Raw genomic sequence first — 25,592 nt, 5'->3', positions numbered from 1 at the left:
CCCCCAAAGACGGACACTAGACACGTCCAGCAGCATGACCGTCCCAAACTGGAAACCGCGCATTTACCCATGGGCAGTAAATGGATAAGCTCATCTCGACTTGTGCGCACAGAGGGGAGGACAGGCCACTCCCACACTGGACCACTGCAGCCTCCTGCGCCCCGTGATGGACCTCACCAGTACCCTGAGGAGGAAGAGAGGGCAGAGGAAGCAGGGAACGCGCTTGGTGCTCGAAGCTGAGGGAACCGAAGGTTGGCTGAGGTGGAGGGCAGCTGGACCTGGGCGGGAAGGGGCTGGTGGGAAGGAAACGCAAGGGGCGTCCCGCGTGCTGGTGAGGTTCTGTGACTTCTCTGCACACCCTGCGCACAGGCATGTGCACGCACAGGGACAGCAAGAAGGGTGCTGCAGCCAGCAAGGAGTCCCCACGCTGTGCTCTGGGATGGGCTCAGGAACAGGGAAGGGGAGGGACAAAGACCGCAGCAGAGAGCTTGAGGGGGTCTAGGCTGTCCCTGCGCCTCCTCCCAGAAGACGGTCTGCGGGCTCACGGATTCAAGCCAACACCCCAGATGGAAGACAGCCCTTGACCACTAGCAAGGGCGCCAGGGAAGTGCTGATTGAGCCTCGCAGAGCCTGGTTTGAAGGCCCATTCAAGGCAGGTTTACAGGGGCGTTGCTGACATGGGGCCAGCCGCATGCCAAGAGTGCCATTTGGGGAGCTTCTACAAGTGCACGCAGCCCTCGACCTGGACGCAGTCAGTGGCCAGCACGTCCTCTACCCAAGGCCACACAAGCCCCATCCCTCCACCTCTCTCCTCCGGCACCATTCTCCCCAGGAGTCTTTACATTGTTTTCTGGCTTCTGTATCTTAGCACAACCATTCTGAAATTCACCCCCGCAACATTATTGAACACGCCACCACTCGTTAATCCACAACCTACTGATGGACACCCGGGTTGCTGCCAGGTTTCAACAATGGCTAATAAAGTTGCAATTAGCGATCGTGTCTGAGTCTTTCATGAACATGTGCATTCAATTACTTTGGCAAAATATCTAGAAACAGAATGGATGTCATACAACAGATGTATGTCTAACTGTCTGGAAAACCGCCAAATTGTTATACAAATAGAGCATTTTACATTCCCAACAGCAGCATGTGAGAGTTCCAGTGGGTCCCTCTTACACCAACACTTGGTGTTGCTGTTTTAATCACAGACATTTTAATAGGTGTGTAATGCCATTTCATTAGAGTTTCAATTTGCATTTCCCTAATGATTGATGATGTTGAATATCTTCTCAGGTTCTTATTTACCACCTGTGTATCTTCTTTGGTGAATTAATTGTTTGTATCTTTACTCATTTTAAAATTGGGTTGTGTCTTCATTATTGAATTTAGAAAACTCTTTACATGTTTTGGATACAAGTCCTTGATAACATGTGATTACAAACGATTTTCTCTTAGTTTGTGCTTGTCTTTTCATTCTCTTAACAGTACCTTTCAAAGACACAGTTCTTGACTGGGATGAAGTCCAGCATATTGACTTGCTCTGGTATTGATAGCACTATGGTGTCATACATCAGCCTAACCCAAGTGTGGAAAGGTTTCCTTCCAGAAGTTGTATATTTCATGCTTTATAGTTAAGTCTATGATGCTTTGGTATTTAGTTTTTTTGTGGTGCCATGTGTGGTTCAAACGTGCAGTGGTGTGTGTGTGTGTGCACTTGTGTGTGGAAGGATGCCTTGAATTACCAGCACTCAGTAGTTTCTCCTAGTTTGGTTGACAAAGCGCTGCCTCTCTGCTGGCTGACTTTTGCACTTTTGTCCAAAAATCAACCGTGATGCTTCCTCTTCAGGATAAGATACAGTCTCCCCGGCTGAACACAGCTACGAAATCAGGGCAGAATACATGGAGAAGTTATCTGAGGACTTTGAAAATAAATGCTAACAGGAAAACTGAGGGAAAGAGGGAAATCCAAAGGACCACCAAACAGGCGTGATCTTGCCATGTCTCCCCCTGGTGCTTCGGGTCTGGAGTCAAGGCTGAGGGAAGTGGGCAGAAGCAGAACAGAAACGCCAGGAGACACCCTGGTTCGGCTCAGGGAATGGATACGTGCTTCCCCAGCACTCACTCAGGACGTGGAAATGCCCCGTGAGGCACTGTTTTCCTTTTCTCTATTCTCTTGTACCCCAGCCCCCAAAGAACCCACAGCAGCAGAAGTGGGGTGGCCGTGAGGGCCAGCAAGAGGCTAAAACCTTGAGGAAGGAGAATCTTCCTCTTCAGTCAAATAACAGCAGCCCCCAATCATCGGGGAGAACTCCCACCGTTCCTCCTTCCCTCCCTCCCTCTCTCTCTGCTACCTTTTCTTGTCCCTTTGACAACTGCGTCAGCTGCAGACAGGATGAGGGGGTTGGGGTAACTGAACTTGCATCTTTTTTAGCCGAGGGACCAAACTAGCCACTGACACACTAGTCGATGGGGTTGTCCACATAAAACCCACCTACACCACCATCGGAGGAGCACAGTAAAGGCTTTAGAACCACAATCAACATAAAATTGGCCCAAACTTAAGTTCCGATCAGGCTGATTTCTTGATAAAGCAAGCAAACAAAAAGTAACATTGTCCACGGTATGTAAAGACCCTGAGCCACACATAAAAATAGTCAAAGTATAACCCTAAATTCTCATGATACAAAGAACCAAGAAAATCTGAACATGCTTGGGAGGAGAGACCAAGCACATGTCAGTGCCAAGCTAACATGGATGTCAGTCACCTGACAGGCATTTTCAAGGGGCCATCATAAACTCATGCTCCAGGAACGGAGGGAGAATACTTTTTAAAAGAACAAAAGTCCCAACAATGAGACTAAAAAAAAAAAAGCATTTGAAGACATCATGACTGAAGATGCCTCAAATTATGAGAAATAAATGAATCTACAGCCTGAGGAGACTCGTACAACCCATGAGTCTGAAGAAATTCATGCTGAGATGCATCATAAACTGATGAGGAAACTAAAACAAAGAAAAACATCTCAAAAGCAGACAGAGAAAAATGGTGCGCTGCTTGCAGGAAAGAACGGTTTGCACAACTGAAATGGCAATGGCATCCATGAAAACTACAGAAGCTCCAAAATTCCATCTCTACATAAAAGCCATGAAAAGATGGAAGAATGGTCACACTCCATCTCCTTGGAACTCTGGAAACTGCCAGGTGCTTGCAGCAACACAGGAAGCATAAGACAAATGGCTGGATCTCGGCGAGGTCAAGGCGTGTGTGGCATGTTCCTTTACCCTATTTTCTGCTCCCCAGATTAGCAACCACCTTGAAAATGCCCCCCTGTTTCCAGTGCTAGTACCAGAATGGCAACATTCCCAAAGAATTGTAATTGTTTAATCTGTTTGATTGACCCTTGAAGAATAGCATGACCAATGGGCATGATTGATAGACACCTAACCTGGAACTCAGCAGCGCCGGAGCCCTGACCCTGGAGTCACTGGCTGAGAGCCTTGGCTGGCTAACATTCCCATGAGGGCGGCTTGAGCCAAGGGTAACGTCTGGGGAAACTACAGACCAATCCAAAAAAGTATCTGAGGACAGCCTCAGAAATGAAATGCTCAGGGAGGAAAAGGTTTTGAAAAACCCCAACTTGTGCCTGGGGGTGTTAGAAGACAATGTGGGTTCCCAGGACGTAGACTATTTCAGGAAGGACCTGAGACAGCCCTAGGTTACCTCCGACTGATCCTCAAGACCCACACAGGCAGAAAGCAAAGCTTAAGGCAGAGCGGTTAACTTCTTGCAGAGCTTCACAAGAGTTTAAGGAACTCGCTGTCTAACCATTAGCCGACTACTAAGATAAGAGAATAGAGATATCAGTATGTGCACATGACCGAGGAGAACACAGACTTTAGAAATGCAATTCACAGAAGTTACTAGACACATAACTAAATAATTAGAAATGAACCTGGGGAGGAGGATCTAATTTCCAGAGTTATCCTTTTATAATAGTCCAAACATCCATTGTTCAACAAAACATGACAAGATTTGCAAAGAAATAAGAAAGTGTGACCCATGTGGTCCACAGAGAGAAAATAAAAAAGCAACAGAGACTATCTTTGAGGAAGCCCCTATATTGCACTCACTGTCCAAAGACTTTAATCAGCTATTTTAAAATGTTCAAAGAGCTAAAGGAAATGTCTAAAGAACAATGAAGGACAACATTCCCCAAAATGGACCTACACACTCAAAGCAATCTCTATCAGATTTCTAAATGCTTTTGCACAAAAATGGGCAGGTCAATCCTAAAATTCATACGGAAATCCAAGAGACCCCCAAATAGCCAAACATCTTGAAAAAGAAAAAAAATGAAGTACTCACACATCCTGACTTCAAAATTTACAATAAAACAACTGTAATCAAAACAGAATGGCACTGGAATAAGGATAGAAATTATCAGTGGAATTGAATGGAGAGTCCAGAAATAAAACCCATGCATTTTGGTCAACGATTTTTGACAAGGAGGTCAAGAACTTTCAATGGGGGAAATGATAGTTCTTTCAATAACAGGTGCTGACACTGAATATCCACACCCACAAGAACAAACTTTGGACACCCACCTCATACCACATACAAAATCTAACTCCAAGCGGATCCGACTTAAATGTGAGAGCTGAAGCTATAAAACTCTTAAAAGGAAACATAGGGGTAAGTGTTCAGGACTTCCTAAATATGATACAGAAAGCACAAGAAACAAAATAATAAATAGATGAATTGGATTTCAACAAAACTTAAAAATTTGTGACTCAGATAATACTACCAAGGAAGTTTAAAAAAATACAGGATGGGAGAAAATATTTGCAAGTTATATATCTGATAATGGTCTAACAGAGAGAATATAAAGAATTCTTACAAATCAACAACAAAAAGGGACTCCAATTAAAAATGGCAAAGGATATGAATGGATATTTCTCCAAAGAAGGTATACAAATTGTCAGTTTGCACATGAAAGATGTGGAACGTTATTAGTCACTGGAGAAGTACCAACCAACCACCCTGAGATGGGAGCCCCGGGATGGCAATGGCAGGAGTGTTCAGGATGCGGAAACATCATGAACCTCTGCATTGCTGATGGGAAGGCAGGCTGGAAAGTCATCTGGAGAACAGTCTGACAGCTCCTCAAAAGTTAAGTGTGGAATCACCACAGGACCCAGCAGTTCCCCTCTGGTTAGACTCACAGAACTGAAAACATACATTGACACAAACTGGTGCATGAATGTTCAGAGCAGCTGGTCCATGAGAGCCAAAGAGTGGAAAGAACCCAAATGTCCATCAATTGACGAGTGGATAAACAAAAATGGCATGTCCACAAAACAGAATATTAATCAGCCAAATAAAGGGATGGAGAATGAATACCCGATAAAACATGGATGAACCTTGAATATATCATGTGAAGTGGAAGAACCAGACCTCATGTGGCACGATTCATTCACATACAGGATACGTAAACCCCTAGAAATAAAATGTAAACTAGTGAGTCCCCTGGGGAAGGAGGAGAGAAACGGGAGCTTTGTATTTCTGTTAGGCAGAACTCACCAGAGCAATCATCTGGCTCTGGAGTTTTTCTTTATAGAGAGGTTTTAAACTAAAAATTTATTTTTTTAATAGGATTAGGTTATATATTTCTTTTTGAGTGGGCCTTCCTGGTTTGTGTCTTTTAAGGAATTCATTATATCCAGATTGTCAAATTTGTTGGTATAAAGCTATTCACAATATTCTATTATCATTATTATTAATATTTAGAATGTGTAATATCAATACTCATGACTTTATTTTTTATGATCAATCTAGGTAGAGGTTTATCAATTTTCTAGAACTTCTCAAAGAACTAGCTCTTAGTTTCATTAAGTTCAGTATTGTTTTTTGTTTTCTATTTGGTTGATTTTTATTCTGGCCTTTATTATTTCATTACATGGTTTGGATGTATTTTCTTTTGTTTAATGACTTAAAAGTGGGTGCTTATATTATTAATTTGAAACCTTTCCCTTTTTTCTATTTATATTCATTGCTATTAATTTTCCTCTGAGTGCTGCATTAGCTGCAACCAACAAATTTTGAAATGTTCTATTTTTAATTTTCATTCCAATCAACATACTTTCCAGTATCTCTTTTAAGTTCTTCTTTAACTTGTAATTTACATATGAGTACATTATTTATGTCTCAAATATTCATCAGTTTTTCTAAATATGTGTCTGTCAAAGAGTACACCAGGAGTGGCTCAGAGTCTTTTGAAGTTACTTTATGTATTTATAACCATAATATGATCTGCCTTATAAATGTTCCATATTTACATACATAATATTCCACTCAATACATATTCTGTATTGAGTGGAATATTACATTAGTTCTGGTCATGTCGAGTTGAATGATAGTGTTGTTCAAACCATGTTTGTGAGGCCTCCGGCTGTAATTGTAGACGTGGCTCTGTCTCCTTGGAGTTCTGCCACTTTTACTTCTTGCATTTTAAAGCTCTGCATGTCTGCACTCCCCTCCTTGAGCTGAGGCCCACGGACCCCTATCAGGCAGCAGGTGGGCAGCACCGAGTTCTCACTGCTCTGCTTTACCTTAGCATAATGTCTGGAAACCCAATGTTTCATACTGTGTTTCAGTTTCTATTGCTCTTGCTTCAGGTAGGAGGACAAATCCAATTTAAGTCATTCCTTCTTGTCCAGAAGCAAAAATCACTGGAAAACCTAGTTTTGAATTAAATATTCTCCCTTCTATTTGAGCAGCAGAAGTAATCCCAGCGAATGAAGGAAAGGATTTGACTCATACCATCAACCTCTGATTTAATTCTTCTTTAAAATTATTTTCTTTCACTATTGGTCAGTGTGTACTTAGTGGGGTTGTAGGACTTTGCATTTTCATTTTAGAATTAAATGATTCTTTACTTTCATACATGCTCTCTTTTATGAAATGTACTTGGTGGAACAAAATACTGAAGCCATTTTGCTTTTGAGTCATTTTTACTTGCTATGTTCTGCCACCCCACATATTGGCTAGGATTAGTACCTCTCTGAAAAATGTGGAGATAATTTAAATAAAATCGATTTTGACATATTGTCCAAAATATGTTTAAAAATTAGAATTTCCTGTTTTGGGGCCAGTGGCAGAATCTACTAGAAGTTTGATCTAAGGGCCCTTTTTATCTCCTGGCCCCAGGTGACCGGATTGGCCAATGGAATGCTGCTAAAGTGCTGGACACCCTCCAGAGTAGGGCAGTTAGGGGGCAGCTCTTCCTCTTCCTGGGTGACCTGGAGGCCCTGTTCTTCTCCCTGCCCCAGGGCATGGAGCAAGGAGAGGTCTCCAGGTCTATCAGACTTCACAGGTGTGAGGACCCATTTGTTTTATTCATTGTGCCACTAAAATATTTAAGTTACTGTGACAACCCTGGGTCATCGTCAACCCTGATGAATAAAGTTAATTCTTATTTTCTCTGATAATCTGACAATTTTCAAAGGCTATATCAGAGGGTTAAACCTTAAACAGATACATTCAGCTAATGACAATACAAAGAGCCAACAGTTACGGGGTATGTACCAAACGGATGACACTGGGGTACATATTGTCCCTGAGTTATCTGAGTCGATGCCACAGTTAGACCAGAAACGTCGTCTGATCTCTGCAGATGGCACCACACCATCCATTCAGTTCTTTCAAAATTCCCACTGCCAGAAGCTGCCAAACACGAGTCACAACGTGCCACAAACCAGGTCTCACTTTTAAATTTGTGCAAACACGTTGACAAAAATTGGCAGCAGAGAGGGTGCCGCCCACCAGGGGCCTTCTCTACACCCCTTGTGCCTGCACTACCTGGGCAGCAGCTGACCCTGTACAGCAACAGGTGGACGTGCACGCAACTGACCCCTTGCTGCCCAGCCACCTCAGTAGCTGTTTCAGCTCTCCATCCACCTCCCTGTCTGTCGAGTGTCCAGCTTGCCTGTCTCTTCAAATGACCCTGAAGCTAGGACAGGAAGCCTGCAGGGACCTGAGATGGCAGGCCCTCCCGGATGCGTGACAGCGGGCAAGGCTCCCTGACCGCCTAGCTCTTCTTCCTGCCTCACTTTGCCACGAGCCTTCCTCCACCAGGAGCCCCGGGCACTGCAGAAGGAAACACGTCATACGCAGGACACTCACTATGGAAGCACAACGTGATTGCACTGTGGACGGAGAGTTGGAAACTGTGATTCTCCAACAGAGCCAGGAAGTTCAACAGTCATGGAAGGGAAATGTCCCACAAAGGTCCCAAAGCCCCGTGCTAGAGGGACACAAGTTAAACTCTGCAGCCTGGCCAACACCAGCCTTCGGTAAAGAAGAAAACGCAGACACGGCACCCAGGCGAGGACAGCCCAGCAGGTAGGAAGGGAGATATGGCCTCAGGGTCTCCAAGACACAGCCTGCTCCTGGGGAGGGGGCAGAAGCAAGCTGAGAAAGGGTGTCCGTGGGTGGACGTGGAGCATGCCGGGCATGAGGCCTTCGTGAGACGGGCCGAAGGAGGACATGCAGCAAGCACACCAAAGCCAGGGAGGCCCCAAGGAGAGGAAGGCCCATTGGGCAGCAGAACAGGAAGGTCCAGCCAGATGACACTCTGCTCCACAGAGTGCAGAACCCCACGGGGCCGACTGTGGAGTGACAGTTAAACACCAGCAAGGAACCAAGACACAGCCTCAGAACTACAGGACTCTCAAGAACCACGATGGTAGGAGGGGGTCTGTTTGAAAAGCCTGAGGGAAAGTTCTAATTGATTAAAGATAAATATGAACCAGAAGGTGGATCACGACTCCCGGTAATGCCAGTGAGGGGAGACTCACAGGGACCCATGCTGGCATGACTCTCACATGCCTTGTTGGTACTGGTGCGTGTTGTCACTCCCGACAGTGGGGCTCACTGTGCCTCATCTGCACAGCCACAGAAATTGGCAGGTCCCTCCCTCCCTCCCTCCCTGTCCCCCTTGCTCTGCTCTATGGACCGTCCTGCTGTTACTGTCTTACTTGGTGCATCATAGTCATACATAGAAGAGGAGGTATGGCGGTGGGACGCGCTGTCCATGGACATGGCACAGTGGGGCTCAGCTCCTTCCCCAGCACCACCCCCCAGGCCCTTCCTCCACTTCATTGCTCTCCCTTCTATTTCCTGAGACCTTCCTTGTTCAAATTCCCTCCTCCCTCTAGTTTCCACATATGAGAGAAAGCATTTGGCCCTCGACGTCCTCGCTCTGTCTCATTCCCCTTAGCACGATGCTCCCCAGCTCCATCCACTCACCAGCAAGTGACATGACTTCATTGTTCTTTGTGGCTCAGTGAATTCCCTTGTGTACATATGCTGCATTTTCCTTATCTATTTGTAGATCCACAACTTGGCAATTGTACGGATGTAAAAAAATCAGATTATCACTGGAGTATGCCAATCTGGGTTCTTTGGGATGAAGATTGAGGAGTAGGACAGCTGGGTCATGTGGTGGTTCCATTCCTGACCTTTTGAGGAATCTCCATACTGCTTTCCAGGGTGGCTATTCTAATTTGCAGTTCCACCAACAATGTGTGAATGTACCTGTCCCCCCACATTCCCACCAGCATTTGTGGTGATTTACATTCTTGATGATTTGCATTCTAACTGGAGTGAGATGAAATCTCAATGCAGTTTTGATTTGCATTCCCTGATTGCTAAGGATGCTGAACATTTTTTCATACATTTCTTGGCCATTTAAATTTCTTCTTTTGAGAAACGTCTCTGTTCAGTTCTTTGGCCCATTATTGAATAAGTTTTTGCTTTGTTTGGGTGTTTTTTCTCTTTTGTTTTGGTTGGTTATTTTTTCATTTTTTATAAATTCTGGAAGTTAATCCCCTGTCCAAAGAATAACTGGCCAAGATCTTCTCCCACTCTGTACCCTTTCTCTTTGTGCTCTTGATTGTTTTCTTCACCATAAGAAGCTTTTGAATTAAATGTTGTTCCATTTACTGCTTGGTTTTATTTCTTGAGCTCCTGGGGTCTTGCTAAGGAAGCTGAAACCTGCGCCAACATTTTGAATGTTGACCCTGTGTCATTTCTTAGTGGTTGCAGAGGTTCTGGTCTAATTCCTAGTTCTTTGATGCACTTTGAGTCGGTGTTTGTGCAGGGTAAAAGGTAGGGACCAAATGTCCTTCTTCTACATATGGACATCCAGTTTTCTCAGTGCCTGTCTCAGGATGAAGAAAAAAGTCATTGGAACTTACACACAAACAAAACAAAGCAAAAGCACAAGTCTCTAAGATTCCAAATGAATCCCAACTGTGCTGGTGATCAAGCCCATCAGCTCAGGGGCACTGTCCATGAAAGATGTCCAGCAGTGACCAGCACTGGCCACCCCTGAGGAGATCAGCAGTGTCAGGAGACAGAATCAACCGCAGACTGGGAGAGAAATCACCAGAAAACACACACCTGTTACAGGAATCATTGTCAAAATAAGAAGAAATCTTAAAACTCGGAAATAAGAAAACAGCCCATTGGGAAAATTGGGCAAAAGGTTTGAACACACACATCACCAAAGAAAAATACACAGATGGAAGCAACAGAGACCTAAAAACATGTCGCAGGGCGCCGCACACCCCATAGCGAGACACCACCACATACGCAGCAGGAGCGCTTGCCTGCTGACGGGCATGCACAGTGTGGGACACATCTCACGAAGCCAGCCATGGTCCTGCAGGAGAGCAGTCCTGCCCAGGTGCGCCCCTGCTCACTGGGTGTCCCCACTAGCATGCCTGCAAGTGTCCACTGCTCTGACTGTGGCCTTCCATGCTGGAAAACCACGATGTCCTCCCAGAAGCCAGTGGGCGGTGAGCACGCAGTGTGTGGCATGTCTACAGATTCAATGACAAAAAGAAATGAGGTCTCCCAAAGACAAGGCAGAGAATGGGGGGGGGGGTCATCAGCAAAAAAAAATCCAGTCTGAGAAGAGCCCACGGCTTGCTCCCCACATGGCCCCCGGGGAACCCAGAACCAGAGGCACAAGACCAGTGGTCAAGAGGGGTCCAGGGGTGGGGGGTTGGGCAGGCCAAACGCAGGGGCACTCCGAGCAGGGACGCTCTCTATACGGTGCTGTGCCTGTGGGCACGTGACGAAAGGCATCTGTCAAAACCCACTAGACTCCAGCAAAGAGTGGACCTTTATGTATGCAAATTTAAAGAGTCATTCAGAAGGTCAGTTGGACCCCAGAAGGAATGCGGAGAGTGACACATCCATCTGCATTACGGATGTGGAGTGACCTCCCTGCAGAGGGCAGGAGAAAGTGCTGACTTTGGTGCTCTAGAAGTGGGTGGAGCAAAAGCGAAGGGACTCTGCCAGGCACTTAGTCAATACCACTGTCTCCCGAGAGCCTGAGAGAGCGCTGGTGGCATAACACACGCACCCTGCCCTGGAGCACACGGATGGCTGGAGGGAGCGGGGTGTTCCTTGTCAGAGAGGGAGTGGGCAGAGCAGGGGAGCCGCCCAGAGAATCCTCCGTGGTGGTGGGGGGGCTCCGTATGCGTAGCTCAATACGCCACAGGTGACCACACACAGGCACATGCACAGACACATGTGGGGCCGGGGAGTCTCTGGCTTGTCCCCCAGGAGGCCCAGAAGCCACAGCACACCTGGCACCAGGTCTGGCTCTCTGACACGATCTCCAGCGAAGGAACCCAGGGCAGGAAACAGGTCGGACGAGCCCAGAGCAGCTCATGGTGCCAGAAAGAGAGAAGATGCTCAATACATGGGCGCCCGCAGCTCCCAGGCCACGGGCACAGCGTTCTGAGCAAGAAAGGGAATGAAATCGTACGGGATCATGGCACAGGCACGAGTCCATGCTGATGTAGATAGAAAAAGGAAGGAGGTAGGAGGGGAGACAAGACTCACACCTGTGTCAGGACGCCCCATGGCACTCCGCCTCGAAGAAGGGGAGCAGAGCATCCATTTTTTTTCTTTTTTGTTTAAAGCACTAGTTGCTTTTGTTTGGGGGGCTTTTAGTTGCAGATGGACACAATACCTTTATTTGATTTATTTCTGTGCGTTGCTGAGGATGGAGCCCAGCACCTCCCTGGTGCTAGGCAGGCGCTCTTCCTCTGAGCCACAGCCCAGCCCCACAGCTCTGCTTCTTAAGTGTGCTGTTTTAATCACCAAAGGACCCGACCAGAACAATTGTAGGGGAGGAAAACTTTATCCGAGAGTGGCTCCATTCCTTGGGGCTCCAGGTGAGGCAGGACATCGTGGTGGGAGAAGGTGGCCGAGGGAAGCAGCCCACGTGGTGATCAGCGCGCATAGGGATGCTACTCGCCAGATATAAAATACACACCCCAGGCCACACCCCAGCCCACCTCCCCTGCCAACCCAACCCTCAGGGACTGCCCAGCTAAGCCCTGTTGGGGTTAGGGCACTGATGGGGTAAGATCTCAGGCCAGTCCTGTCTCCCCTGAACCTTCCTGCACCCATCTCACCGTGAGCTTTCGGGGGACCCCTCACATCCCCACCATGACATGGTCTGTGCATAATGTCTTCTGTCAAAGACTACAGCAGGAAAAGGGGAGATGACAACTTCGCAGTGGAGAAACCCAATGAGCACCTCTGTCGGTGACCAAGGTCAGAATCCACCCTGATGGTCTGCACCCAGGTGACAGGTGAGATTGGCACTTCACCTCTGTGGCCTTGTCCCCCAAGCCCATGCTACAGTCACCAGGAGACAGCCATCAGACAGGTCACAACACAGGAACACGCTGCAGGCCCTGCAGCCTGTGCTCCTCAAAGCGTCAGGCAGCGACACTAAGGAAAGTCTCATGGGGGCCTTGCCAGGAGGAGCCTAAGGAGACGCGGGTCCAGCAGAGCGCCCCCTCCTGGAGGAGGTCCTGGGGACCCGAGGAGAGCTGAGCCTTAGCCGCTGCCGCATATGGACTTGGTCCTGGACTGTGACGCGCGGGGATACGAGTTTTGGGTACAGGGCTCCTGGTCAGCCACGATCTCTCTGCAAATCCAGAGTGATTTCATACGTTTGTAAATTGTACAACTATTTTGTAAGTTTACTTATAAAATATTTAGTCTCATCTTGTGTCCCCACCTATGCCTTTCCCTAAAAGGTGGCATAAAAATCTGTAGCAGGAGAGTGATGAGTCTTGTACGTCCATCACTCTGACCCCAGGAACCTGCCGGTGGATGCGGCTCTCTCTCCTGGTCATGGGGTCCTGCTGGCCTCCACTGCTGGGGTCCAGGGCTGGTCAATCACCCTCTTTCTCGGCCGTGAAATGCTCTCAGGAGCCCGGCATCCACCGTCAATATTTCAACGCCCTCTTGGGCACAGATTGCTAGAGATGCCCGGGCTCTGTCCAGGCCTGGTGCCGCCCTCTACTCCCATGCTCTCTTCCGAGGGCAGAAGAGCTGCTCTTCCTCCAGGGTCTCTGCCCTAGGGACTGAGTGAGCCCCGGGGGGCACCCTCCTCTTCCACGCTTAGCTGGGCCGAGGCCACTTGTGGGGCGGGTTCCCAGGGTGAAGCCAGAGCCCCGTCCTTGGTACTCACCCCAGCACCCTTGGGGGCCAGCACCCTTGGGGGCCGGGTCAGAGGAGTGGAAACCCAGGTCCTCTCACCTCCTCTCCAATTTGTGCTTTTTTGTCCAACTTTTGGCCAGAAAATGGAGGGAAGCCTCCTGCGTTTCTCCCGTGTCATGCCCTCCTCCTTCCCGGTCCAGCCCCAGGGTTAAACCACAGAAGTGTCGGAGACTTTCCTCTTCACACCCGGAAAACAGCTCGACATGGGGTCTCCCCAAGCAGAGTCTCCCCATCAGCCTGGAGTTGGCCTGGAGTTAGTTAGTCTGGAGTTAGTTAGTCTGGAGTTAGTTAACCTGGAGTTAGTTAGCCTGGAGCCTGGCAAGTTTCCTCTGCCCACAAAGCTTGGCTCGTAAGCCTCGTGTCTCTAAGCAGTGGGACAGATGTCCTGCCCTGGGGCCCAAAGTCCCTTGACTTGAGCTCAGGCTTCAATCAAATACCAGCTGGGGGGAGAATTGCCACGCACTGGTGGAGTATCTCCCAGAACACCGTCTCTGTGGCCTGCTGCTGAGGTGGACAGCGTTGGATGGCTTGTCCAAGTGGGGAAGAGATCAGAGGGAATGGTTCTGGTGGTAAGGAAACAGGTTACCAAGAGGGATGGAGCTCTGTCCTGGGACGTCCTTGGGACAAGGACACTTTGGTGGTGAGAGAAGAGGGCAGGGCTGCTCTGTGCAGGGAACATGGCTGAGAACCCCTCGTAGGGAGGACCGAGGCTGAACCCAAGGGGTCTCCAGTGGAAGTGGAATGACAACCTTCCTTTCCACTGACCTCTGGGTCTAGCTGTCCCTTCCACATGGAAGAAACCAGGCAGCTCAGGGCAGGACAGCACTGGACCTCCCTGGAGGCCTTCCCGTCACACAGAGACGACGCACTCATTCCAGAACATTGTTTACGAACCACTGCAGAACCCGAGGTGGAGGACCGTCGCCGTGCCCTCCGCCAGGGCTCACTATTTGGTGCCTCGACAAAGAAGCACACAGGTCATTATGTCACACGTTTGTTTTGTTTGATATTTGGGGACTGTTTTTCAGTACGATTGATTTCCGTTGTTGTTGCCTTCTGTTTTATACATTTGAAAACATAATTTACAGGTCTCATGAGACTGCCAAAGGGATGCATGCATAAAAAGAAAACTCTTGAAGTATTTCTTCTGGGTCTCAGAAGATTTCTTGGTACATTACAATTTTTCCCTACATTGAAATTCCCCATTTATTCCCAAGATTTTGGTAAATCTGTGATTTATACACATCTGTCGTGTGATGATGGCGGTGTGGAGGATAGAGGGGCTGCAGTGGAGGAAACTGCACATACACATGTGCACACATGCACACATGTACACGCATGCACACATATAAACGCATGCACATGTACACATATGCACACAATCCTGCATGCACATGCACACACACACATGCACGCACACATGTATTCACATGCACACATGCACACACACATACACATGCATGCACATGCACGTGTACACACACATACACATGCACACACACATGCACACACACATGCACACACACAAGGCACACATATGCACGCACACATACACACACACCCCTACATGCCCACCAACAACAACCCCAAGGATGGGACCTGGGGCTGGGACAGTGCTGGGCTGGGTTAGTTCAGGAAAATGAAGAGATAAAACATTTGGGGGGCTGGGGTTGTGGCTCAGAGGCAGAGTGCTCCCTAGCATGCTTAAGGCACTGGGTTCAATCCTCAGCACCACATAAATATAAAATAAAAGATATTGTGTCCACCTACAACTAGAAGATAAATACTAGAAAATTTTTTTTGAACAGCATGATGCTCAGGGGCCCTTCTCTGGGGCCTCCCGTGGTGCCCGTCTAGGATGACAAGGGTCCAGGAGGAAGGGGGCTCCCGTGATGGCCACAGGGACATGGCTGGAGGATGGGCGTGGCTCCCAAGGGTGCCCAGGACTGAGGGGCCGCTTGCGTCTCCCTAGTTCCCTTTGGACTCCGTGCTGAGGGGAAGGACGAACAGCAAGGGAAGGAGCTGCTGGCCAGAGCTTTGCCAACAGTGAGACTGTGCAGAGCCCAGACTCCACAGGCTCCCAGACCCACTGCCCACTGTCTCAGGAAGAGAAAAAGGCTCAATTAACTGTGGTACAAGCACCAGGGACATGTTTCCAAGGTTCTCCATGGAGAATTTGGAGGCCACAGGCCAGAAACCGCCTTCAAGGCCTGGTCCTTGCCCAGCAGCCACTGTGGGCCCGGCACTGCCTGTCACACCTGCGGAGGCCCATTCACACTGAGCAGCCTGCTCCCCAATGGTCCCACGAGGTTGGACACGCCACACCACGGCTGGTTCCCCAGGCAAGGCCATGGGACGGCACTTTAATAGTTGAATAGCAGTAAACTATGCGCTGCTGGGTGTGCGGCTGGGTGCGGGCACTTTCTGATTTGAAGTGTACTAGGAGTGCCCTCCCCGCTGGCCTCTCCAGAGACACGGGGTGCCTGGGGCCAAGTGCCTGCTCCCAGGAAGCACCTGCAGAGGACACTCACTGGCATGGAGGATGTCAAGGGAACCACAGTGAAGGGGCTTCATCAGAAGGGTCACGCAGGAGGCAAGAGGACCCTGTGAAGGAGGATTCCCGGGAGAGAGGTCAGAGAGTCTCCTGGACGTGGAGGGTGGTCAGGACTCCTCCCTAAGATGGTGGATAGCACTGTGTGCTCCTCTGTGGAGCTCAGGGTCACACCCGCTGCACGTGCAGAATAGCTTCACTGAAGACTGTTCTTGACCCTGTGTCCTCTCTCCCCCTTGCTATGTGACTTCAAATATAGGGAGGAGGAGAGAGATGGAGAGGGAGGGAGAGGGAAATGGAGTGAGGGAGAGGGAGAGGGAGGGACGGAGGTAGAGAGAGAGGGGAGGGAGGGAGGAAGAGAGGGGGGATGGAGGGAGAGAGAGGGAAAGGGAAGAAGGGAGAGGGAGGGGGAGGGAGAGGGGAAGAGAGAGGGAGAGAGGGAGGAGGGAGAGAGAGCCGTGCAACCTAAGCCGACATCAGTAGGGGCCAGAAAAAATCAGGGTGCGATGGGAAGGGTGCTAGCGATGAGCCGCGGAGTGCAGCCAGGATCAGAGGCGCAATCGCATTAACAGCAGCGAACTCCCATCTGGATGTGAAGGTGCTGATTTGAGTTGCCCTCAGCACCATCCTATCATTTCCTAAGTGGAGGGCTGGGTCCCCCAGGGCTGCACGCCTGTCTGTGTGCACCCACGCACGCGTTCATGGGTCCCTTGGTGTGTGCTGGGTGCACCCTGAGCCTGCATTGATCCTAACATGTGAACTCAGGTGGGTGCTGATCCACTGTCCCCAGAGCTGCGTAGGGAAGGGATTTGTCCCACGGTGGGGCATGGAGCCCACACACCAAAGAATGGTCGGAGAATGTGGACCCTCGCTGGGTCCGGACACACCCGCACCTGATATCTGCCTCCACCTGAGAACTAGGGGTGTCCCTGGAGGGACCCTTGGCAGGCCGTTTCCTGACTCTCCGGCACAGTCACTCGCACACACCTGCCCACTGGCACCCCGCATCCCAGGCCCAGACCTTGTTTGAGAAAGCAGAGTTAAACAAGACCAGCCATTTCCTCGCTGTGGGGCATCTCCGGGGTTCCCCATGTGGTGTGATCCACTGTCTGTCTCGCACGGCGGGAGCATCATCAGAATCTTACTGGCCAGGAGGCTCTGTCGAAAAGGCTGCTCATTTATCTTGATGTTCCAAGGATCCTCAGTGTGGCTCATGGGGCCCAAGAAGAGCCACGTGGAGTAAGTGGGTCCCAGTCGAGGGAAGATCTCCAGGGACTGGATCGGAGGACCCCAGGAGGGCAGGAGGCTGAGGTGTCTCGCTGAGAGCCCTTGAGATCCAGGGAGCGGCCCCAGCCAACGAGGGAGGGCAAGGGTGTGGCTGCCGCAGTGGAGCCAAGCCTGCCCGCTGGAGGGATGGTGGCCACAGAGGCCATGCCCATGGGGTCTCCGGGAAGCTGGCCAGGGCAGCAGGAAGGAGCCCGGGGGCATCCAGCCCTCTCTGAAGGTCTCTGACTTAGCATATGTTGGCTGCTGTGACCCAGAGCTCCATGTTTACCACTGCTCCCTGGCCCATCCCCTTGTGCCCCAGCCCTGCTCCTCCGTCCCTCCAGAATAGGACCACGGGACAGATGGGGACAGAAGCCACATGATAGGGAGGGGAGCATGAGCCGGGGGTGAAAGCCGAGAAACAGAGCAAACAGCGATTTTTCCAAAAGCTTCAAGAACATGATGCAGGTTTCAAAAAGCAGGTGACGGCAGAAGAATGATTGTGCTGGGGAAGCAAAAGACGTTGGAGGAGAGAGCAGAAGGGACACACACCCTTGATGGAGCAGGGCTGTGAAGAGAGGGGGGACAGCGGCCAGGCACCCACAGGTCCTATACTGGGAGGCCCTCCTGCACTCTGATGGGCAGGGACAATGACAAAGGCAGGGCAGGGAGCCCAGGGAGCCTCAGCCCCATCCAGCTTTCCTTGTGAATGAGAAGGTTCCTGGAGCGGAACAGTCCTGCTGGGGAGGGGCGGTGACCTGGCCTCCAGGTCGCTGAGCCCTGCTGGGGCCAAGGCTGCGGATGTGGGGGCTGGGGGCTGTGGGACCCCCTCACCGTGTGGTGCAGGAATGGCAACGGGAGCTGCCGGGGAAGTGCTCAAAGAGGAACCCAGTAGTCCCTGTGCACGGAGGTGTGTGCCAGGCCCCGTGGGTGCCCCAAACCTCAGGGGCATGGAACCCCACATAGCCTCTTCCTGCACCGAGTGTGTGATGGTGGCTTCACATTCAGCCTGGCTGAGTGGAGAGAAGCCAGAGGCTCCAGAAGCATCATCTCTAGGTGCGTCTGAGGGAGCCTGGGAGGGGCTGGCAGGGGAGTCTGTGCATGGGGACAGAAGATCTGCCCTCCCTGTGCGTGGACGGCCCAATCAACTGGACCCTGAAGAAAAACATCAAGGAGGAAGGGACTCACGTGCCCCACCCCTGATCTCGTTTCTTTCTCCTAGCACAAACACCCTTCTCCCCCAGCGTGGACAACCTTCTCCCCCAGCATGGGCACCCTCCTCCCCCAGTGTGGACACCCCTCTCCTGCCCTGGGACCTCAGAATCAGCTTCTTCAGCCTCTGGACCCCAGGACCCGCCAGGCTCTCAGGCTGCAGCCTCCCGAGTTCTGAAGCTTCTGGACTGGGCTGGACCGTGCTGCGGCCTCTCGGGTTCTCCACATCACAGACGGCCTTCGCAGTTCTCTCTGACTCCCCTCTGACGTACTCCACAGGTTCTGGGGACCGTGACTGACATGACAAGCTGTCGGCAGTGAAACTTAACTGAGAGATCAGCACCATGAGAGACGGAACAGGGACAAGGCAGCCGTCCTGGACCCGCGTGTGTGATCAGCGCGAAGCTTGTTCCGTATTGTGCTACGGTAATGTTTTTAGACCACAGGTGACATTGGACGCTGGAAACTGCAGAAGGCAAAATTGCAGGCTGGGCTGAGCACTGTTGTGGGGTGGGGGCCTGATCCCAGGGGCCAGCAGGCCAGCCTGAGATTCAGTGTGGACGGGGACACCACTGCTGCACCCTGCTACCACGCCCCAAGGTGTGCCCCCCAGGCGTAGCTCCTGGGGCCAGGGCTCAGTGACAGGCCCTGCTGGGCTGAAGAGTTCAGCAGAGTTGAGGTCCAGCGGGGCAGAGCCCAGGGAGGGAAGAGCCAGGGTCAACGGGGCCTGGAAGTCCCTGCTCCTGCCGAGGCCTGGGAGCAATCGCACCAGGAGCAGAAATGAAGGGGCCTCATGAGGAGGCCAGCTCTGTGAACGGTAGTGAGAGCCGAGCGATCTCAGCCCCTGCTGCGCAGGACCGTAACTCCCAGGGGAGTCTGGGGTCCTGCTTGTGAGGGACACTCTTTTTATAAGCTATTCCGAACGGGGGTGGGAGGGACAAGCAGAGGGAGAAGGAACTCTCTCTGGATTTCTATTGCTTCAGAGTCAGCAGTTTGTGACTCATGCAGTCTCCATCCGTGCTTTGTCTACACGTTTTCATTTCTAAATACTAAAAACACTTTGTTTGGAACACGGGTTATTTTTAGCTGCTGTATCAATAGTGTGCATCCATTTCTCCCCATAGGAGAAGAGCCTCCTCCAGACTGGGCTGGGCAGCGCCAGAGAGGCTGACTGTTTACCTAACTGTGCTACCTGTGTCTCCCTGCTCCCTAGAGACTCTTCGAGGTGACCTCCTGTCCTTACTGACCACCCTTGAGTCATCTCCAGACCTCGTCCTAAGATCCGCAGGTCCCAGAATCCTGGGGCGTCCCTCAGGATGCCAAGCCAAGGAGCCACCTCCTCACAGCCTAGAGCAGAGCCAGTTCTTGACCCCTCTGCACCCTTGTGCGGCTCTAGAGGAAGGTGAAGAAAGGAAGGCCACCCCCAAGGTCACCTCCTTGACAGAGAGCCAGCCCGCCACATCTTAGCAAAGACAGGAAGGCAGTCTGGGGCAGTCTGCTGTCCTTCAGTGGACAGACAGGAGAGGGGCTGGAGGGAGGCTGGAGGTGAGAGGGTCCCACCTCTGTAGGCCCTGCCCTCTGTATAAGGCCTCTGTCCACCCCCCACCTGCCTGGCCACTCAATCGGCCCCTCTGCTTTGGTTCCACCAGGAATGGGTCAGTGCTTTTGGTCCAGGAGGCAGGGGGATCCATTTGTAAAAGGCGCTGACTTTCAGCCTTAATAAAACACAACTTGATTCTAAAACAAACACACAGCCCTTAAATAACAGCCTCGTAGCTCCCAAAGTGGAACCTAAGACCAGGGCCTTGAGGCGGAGGAGGGCCCCACTCCTCTGCTCCCCACGCACACCTGTAAGGAATTTCACTCTTAGACTGGTCCGAGTGTCCCCCTGGGGTCCTCTCCTAGAAGGGTGAATTGGGACAGGTCCTCCTCTGGCCCCTGGCCAACTTTTCTGAGCCCATCCTTGGGGCATGGCATGGTGTCAGCTGCTCTTGCCTTCTTCCAGAACTTTCCCCAGAGTCCTGGCCAGCGTGCCCTCAGCCAGGGCCCTTGTCACCAGCTCCCACCCAGATTTCCCAAGCAAGGAGTGTCCTGAGCAGGCTCAGGTAGGGTCTCCCTGCCTCCTGCGCCTGAGCCCACAGGCAGCCCCCAGTGCCTGGGAGAACATGCTAGAAATCAGTGTAGCCACCAAAAAACCCTTCCACTTCCTTTTTGTTCCATAAACCTAAATGCACTGTCTCCACTATAAGCACTGTGACCCACCACTTGGAGCTGGGGCCAGAGCGGGGAGAGATCGCCTCCAGATGGCCTCGGGAGGCAGCTGCAGGACTCACCCTGGACCACTCCTGGGGCCAGAAAACACACAGACCACAGTTCCTCCTACACAAACCCCCAGGGCTGAAATTCCTCTTGAAAGTTTATAGCCCGAGTGTCTCCAAGGAGAAGGAAAAGAGCGAGATCGAAACCCAGGGCAGCCTGTGGCTTATAAAGACAGCACCCCTCACCCTGGGCTGGCCCGCTCTGCACTGGGGGCCGCAAGGCATGTGTCCAGGACTCCTTTGGGCTCAGACAGTTTGGCAGGAGCCTGGTCCTCCTCAGACTGCGAGGTCTGGGCCTCCCTCTCCTCCTGGAGGACAGGCTGAGCATGCACTTGGGTGACCGGGAGGTGGGCAGAAGCCATGCAGGGAGGCCCATCCAGCACCCGCTGCTCCATGCTCAGTCCTACCCGACAGCAACCCCTACCATGCCAGGCTGCACACCCTCCCTCTGCCCACTCCACCGTCAGCCCCAGGAACAGCAACTGCTCTGTGGACAGCTCACCCTGGGGACCCCCGCCCAGGCGTGCTCGGCACAGAGTCTGTCTCCTGGACCCTGCGCTCCCCCCGCCTGAAGGCTGCAAGCCAAGCCCGGTCCTGGGTGGGGGAGACTTGCCAGGTGGGGAAGTCGGGGGCCTGGCTCCGCGGCGGCTCCTCTGCCCCTTCGGGGACTCCTTGGCCCCCCTTTTGCTCATTCTCAGGCTTCCCCTCTCCAGGTTGCTCGGGCAGCCGCATCGGGGATCCAGGGCGGTGGTCTCAGGGAGGTTTGGGAGCACATCAAAGGCACGTCAGCGAGGACACTGGGGCTCTGCAAGGAGGTGACAGAAACTTACTGCAGGAAACAGCCTGGGTGGTTATTTACCCAGAATCAGCCATCTAAATAATTCAACCCGCCCTCCGCTCCCCAGGACAGCGGCACGAAGCACAGTCCTGGCACCAGGAACACGGTGGTGGCTGTGACAGATGTTTAGTTATTAATAAGACCTCAATGTCACAGAGGGCATTACACAACAACCCCTAGTGCCCTCTGGGACCGGCTTTCACATGGCAAGTACTTTTCCATTCGCACCCCCAGGCTCTGCAGAAGGCCCAGGGGCCACCAGCTGACTGCGGCCCACGGGAAAGCCCAGCACTGCCCAGCGTCAGTTTTCTTGACAGTGACATCAAGAGAGCCCCAGAAACCAAGTGAGTACCTTACGGAGTGACACCAAACCTCCGGGGTTAGGACACAGTCACAGTCCACGGCGAGGTCATCCTACCCTCCCTAAACAAAGCAAGGGCGTCCAAGGACAGCACCCCCTCACCAGCTCCTACCCAACCAGGGTGTGGGACCTCAGGGCCCTTCCATGTCGCCAAGCGGACAGTCCTCTCTTCCTGACCTCTGGCTGACACCTACTTGCCCTGGTGACTCAGTTCAGCGGTCACCTCTTCCGACACCACCCCTGATTGGCCCTCTCCTGTGGCTGGGCTCAGGCACCCTCAGCTCTGCCAATCTCTGCTGCTGTCCGTCCCCACCTGTCCCTTCCCTCCCAGGACTGCATTGAGAGATCTCCCCACCGGGGAATGACTCTGAGGTGCATATACTGTGTGGCCCGTATGGGGCCAGCGGTAGAATGACAAGTGCCCACGGACACTGATGGGAACAGCGTCTCCTCGGGACTCTTTCTGTTGGGTTCCATTTTGAAGTTAAAGTAGCTCTACAATAACACGCGGCATCTCCAGAGATGGGAGTGCAGGGAGTGTGGCCAGGACACAAACAAAGGCCCAGTCACCATGGACAGAGCCTCCTCTGAGAAAGTGGGGCATGGGGACATCTGTAGGTGTCAACAGGCAGACAGGGCCTCACGACTCACTGCTGGGCCTAGAAGGTGCCTCCCAGGCAAGATGTCAGCACTGTTCACAGCCTCTGGTCTGAGAGGAGTGCCATCCACGCCTGGGAGTGTCCTCATCTTGGAGTGTCCTCGTCTGGGGAGTGTCCACTCCTGGGAGTGCCAGGCCTTGGGAGTGTCCTTGCTTGGGGAGTGTCCACATCTGGGAGTGTCCTCGCCTGGGGCGGTGACCTCAGACACATCGTCACTCATAGCTCTGGCCCTGGACTCCCACACATGTGCCAGCACTGGGCTCCAGACAGACACACAGACAGACACGCACCAGGTCAGATGCGTGGTCCTCCTGCCTGGACACCACATAGCTGCACAGAGCCGCACACTGCTCACACGCCCTGTGACTTGGGTTACACCTGCCTCCGCACACGCCACAGCACACCTGTGCCCCCAGCCTTCTCGGTCATTTGGTGAGTTAAACGGAGAGCAAGTTTCCTGTGCCATCACGGCAGAAGATTTTGAAAAGTGACATTTTATTTTCAGATACCCTTTTAGTTACCATGGTAGTCCCCGCCATGAGCGGTGGCTGGTGGTAAATGCAGACCTCAGAGCAGAGAATCAGCTCCCTGAGTTGATGCCTCCAAATGCACAGAGGCACCCCTAGGCAGAGAGGAGCCCGGGGCAGGACGCCAGGTGCCCTCTGAGCTGCCAAGCTAGCTGGCACTGCCCAGAGCTCTGTGAGGGTGCCCGAGCTCCTGGTCAGGGGCATTGGAACCCAATCGACTTAATTGCTTGGCACGTGCCTACAGCTCAGCAGGAGCACAGCCTGGAGCTGGTGGCTCCCAGTGAGGAACAGCTGCTCCTGCTCAACTGGCCTCTGGTGCCCTTCACTGCGACACTCATGATATGCCAGAGGGGACAGAGCCAGGAGGACAAACTGGAGTCAGCTCCTCCAGCCTGAAGCCACCTCCTCAAGCTGAACTCCCCACGTCACGCCTGCCTGGCTGAGAATGGGGAAGCCAGGTCCCACCACAAGCTGGGCCTGACCACCCAGCCTGGCCTCTGGGGTGCCTCCTAGAGGACAGGCCTGCAGCTCCCTGGCTCCGTCCTGAGGGACAGAGCCTCCTGGGCCTCTGTCTTGTGCATCTTGGGGCCACAGTTAATTCCTGCTGAAATGGCCATCGGTCCCCAATCTTCTGCTACCTCACGTCCAGACTTCTCAGAGTGATGATTCCAGAACTTGCTTTCTCAGTCTACTTGCCCTTCGTCTTTATTGCCATCATCTGAAGGTCTGAAGGAGCTGGCTGTTGAGCTAAATCAGGAAGCTAGAGCTTTCAGCTAACTCCAGGGCACACTCAGTGTCCTCTTCAGCTTTTTGTTCTAGCAGGTGACCAGCCCACTTCCTTCAGCACCTAAAACATCACTTGAGCACTGGCTGGTCCCTCCCTCAGGGCCCAGGCCAGTGGGAGTCATGCTGGGACACCCAAGCAGTGACAGTGCCTTGGTTCTGCACTCTGGGTGCTCCTTCAGCTGCGTCCCTTCCACCAGCCAGGATAAACAGGTGTAGGGGGGGTGGTCAAGGAGAGGCCTCATGGAATCAGATGGGCCATACCTACCTACGCCTCGGGCAAATATGTCACCCTCTATGCCTCAATCACCTCATCTGCAAAACGGGCCTCCTGGATGGTGCCCACTGGGGCCCTGGAAAGTGCAAAGCACAGAGAGAGAGCTCGTGAGCCTTCCCTGTTCGCTCTTCCTGCTGTCCATAGCTGGCAGAGCTGTGACCACGTTGCAACTGAGACATGGACACGTGTAACAGAGGAGCTGCTTGCTGCTCCCTCAGGCTGAAGGGTCGGTTTATGCTCAGGAGTCCACAGGGAGGCTTTGGGTCCCTTCTCTGTGCCACCAGACACATCCTTAAAGGGGCCCTGGGCCTCCTCCCAGAGAGCAGCTGCACAGGAAGACTGGTGTAGGTGGAAGGTCAGCCTTGTCTTCTCTGTGCCCACCTGCTGCAGGGGATGCGGGTGACTCCCCTGGCTGAGCCCTTGCTGGATCTGGTCCTTTGGGAGTGTCTAGAACCACAGCCATCGGTGTGGGAACTGCTGAGAATCTAAGGCTTGTGGACGGAGCATAAGACCCAGCAGCCTTGAGGAGCATGACCAGGCCAGAGATCTGGGCTGCATGGTTTCATTGAGTTTCCGGGGTTCTGAGGCCCGTGTTTGTCTGACTGATCTTCAAAGACCTAGCTCCAGTGGTTACCAGGGAACGTTTCCTCTTTTCTGGCCCCACTGGGGCATCAGGTCAGAGTGCGAGTTTTCACAGCTGCTGAGGGTCAAGCTACTACCGTGTCCCCTTCAGTGCTTGACAGAGGTTCTGCCTGCAGGATTTTCCTCCACAACCCTCTGCACAGCTGGTACTGCATTCATCCCACAAGCAAAAGCTACCTTTATTACAATTCGGTTTTTATTACAAAACCAAATATAATACGGTTTTGAAGATGTCTTTGGGACATCTTCACAAGCCACCTGATGTTTAGTGGGACTGCAAAGAGCAATGGGTCAGAGACAGCTCCAGCCAGCCCCAGAGCTCAACGCCAGGGTCACGGGACGTGGGAACCCTGGGGATCCTGGGTACCTCCAAGAGGTCATGTGGTGGTGAGCAGCAAAATCTCCTCGCTGCTCCTGCACTGACCCACTCTGCAGAGCTGGGCGTCCACTGTCTCAATACTAAGGAGCCTGAATTGAAGAGCACAAATCAAAGGTTACAAAACACACAGGAACTGCACAAAGGGAATGTCTACTGGGTTCCTGGGAAATGCAAAGCCCAAG

The 25,592-nt window shown here is 52.0% G+C and overlaps 1 protein-coding gene across 1 annotated transcript in view; it reads right to left on the bottom strand.

The window, feature by feature from the left end:
• Positions 1 to 21,715, bottom strand: part of CALN1 (calneuron 1) — a 311,621-nt gene extending 289,906 nt beyond the window's left edge. Inside the window, exon 1 of the mRNA XM_081296845.1 lies at positions 21,554 to 21,715. Coding sequence (XP_081152971.1) covers positions 21,554 to 21,676 — 123 coding nt within the window. The 5' untranslated portion in view covers positions 21,677 to 21,715. The remainder of the gene's footprint in view (positions 1 to 21,553) is intronic.
• Positions 21,716 to 25,592: the final 3,877 nt, after the last annotated feature.

The sequence above is a fragment of the Spermophilus citellus genome (assembly GCF_964194105.1).
Source record: "Spermophilus citellus genome assembly, chromosome: 6".
In the NCBI taxonomy this organism is placed as follows: Eukaryota; Metazoa; Chordata; class Mammalia; order Rodentia; family Sciuridae; genus Spermophilus; species Spermophilus citellus.
This window is presented reverse-complemented; position numbering and strand designations above follow the sequence as displayed.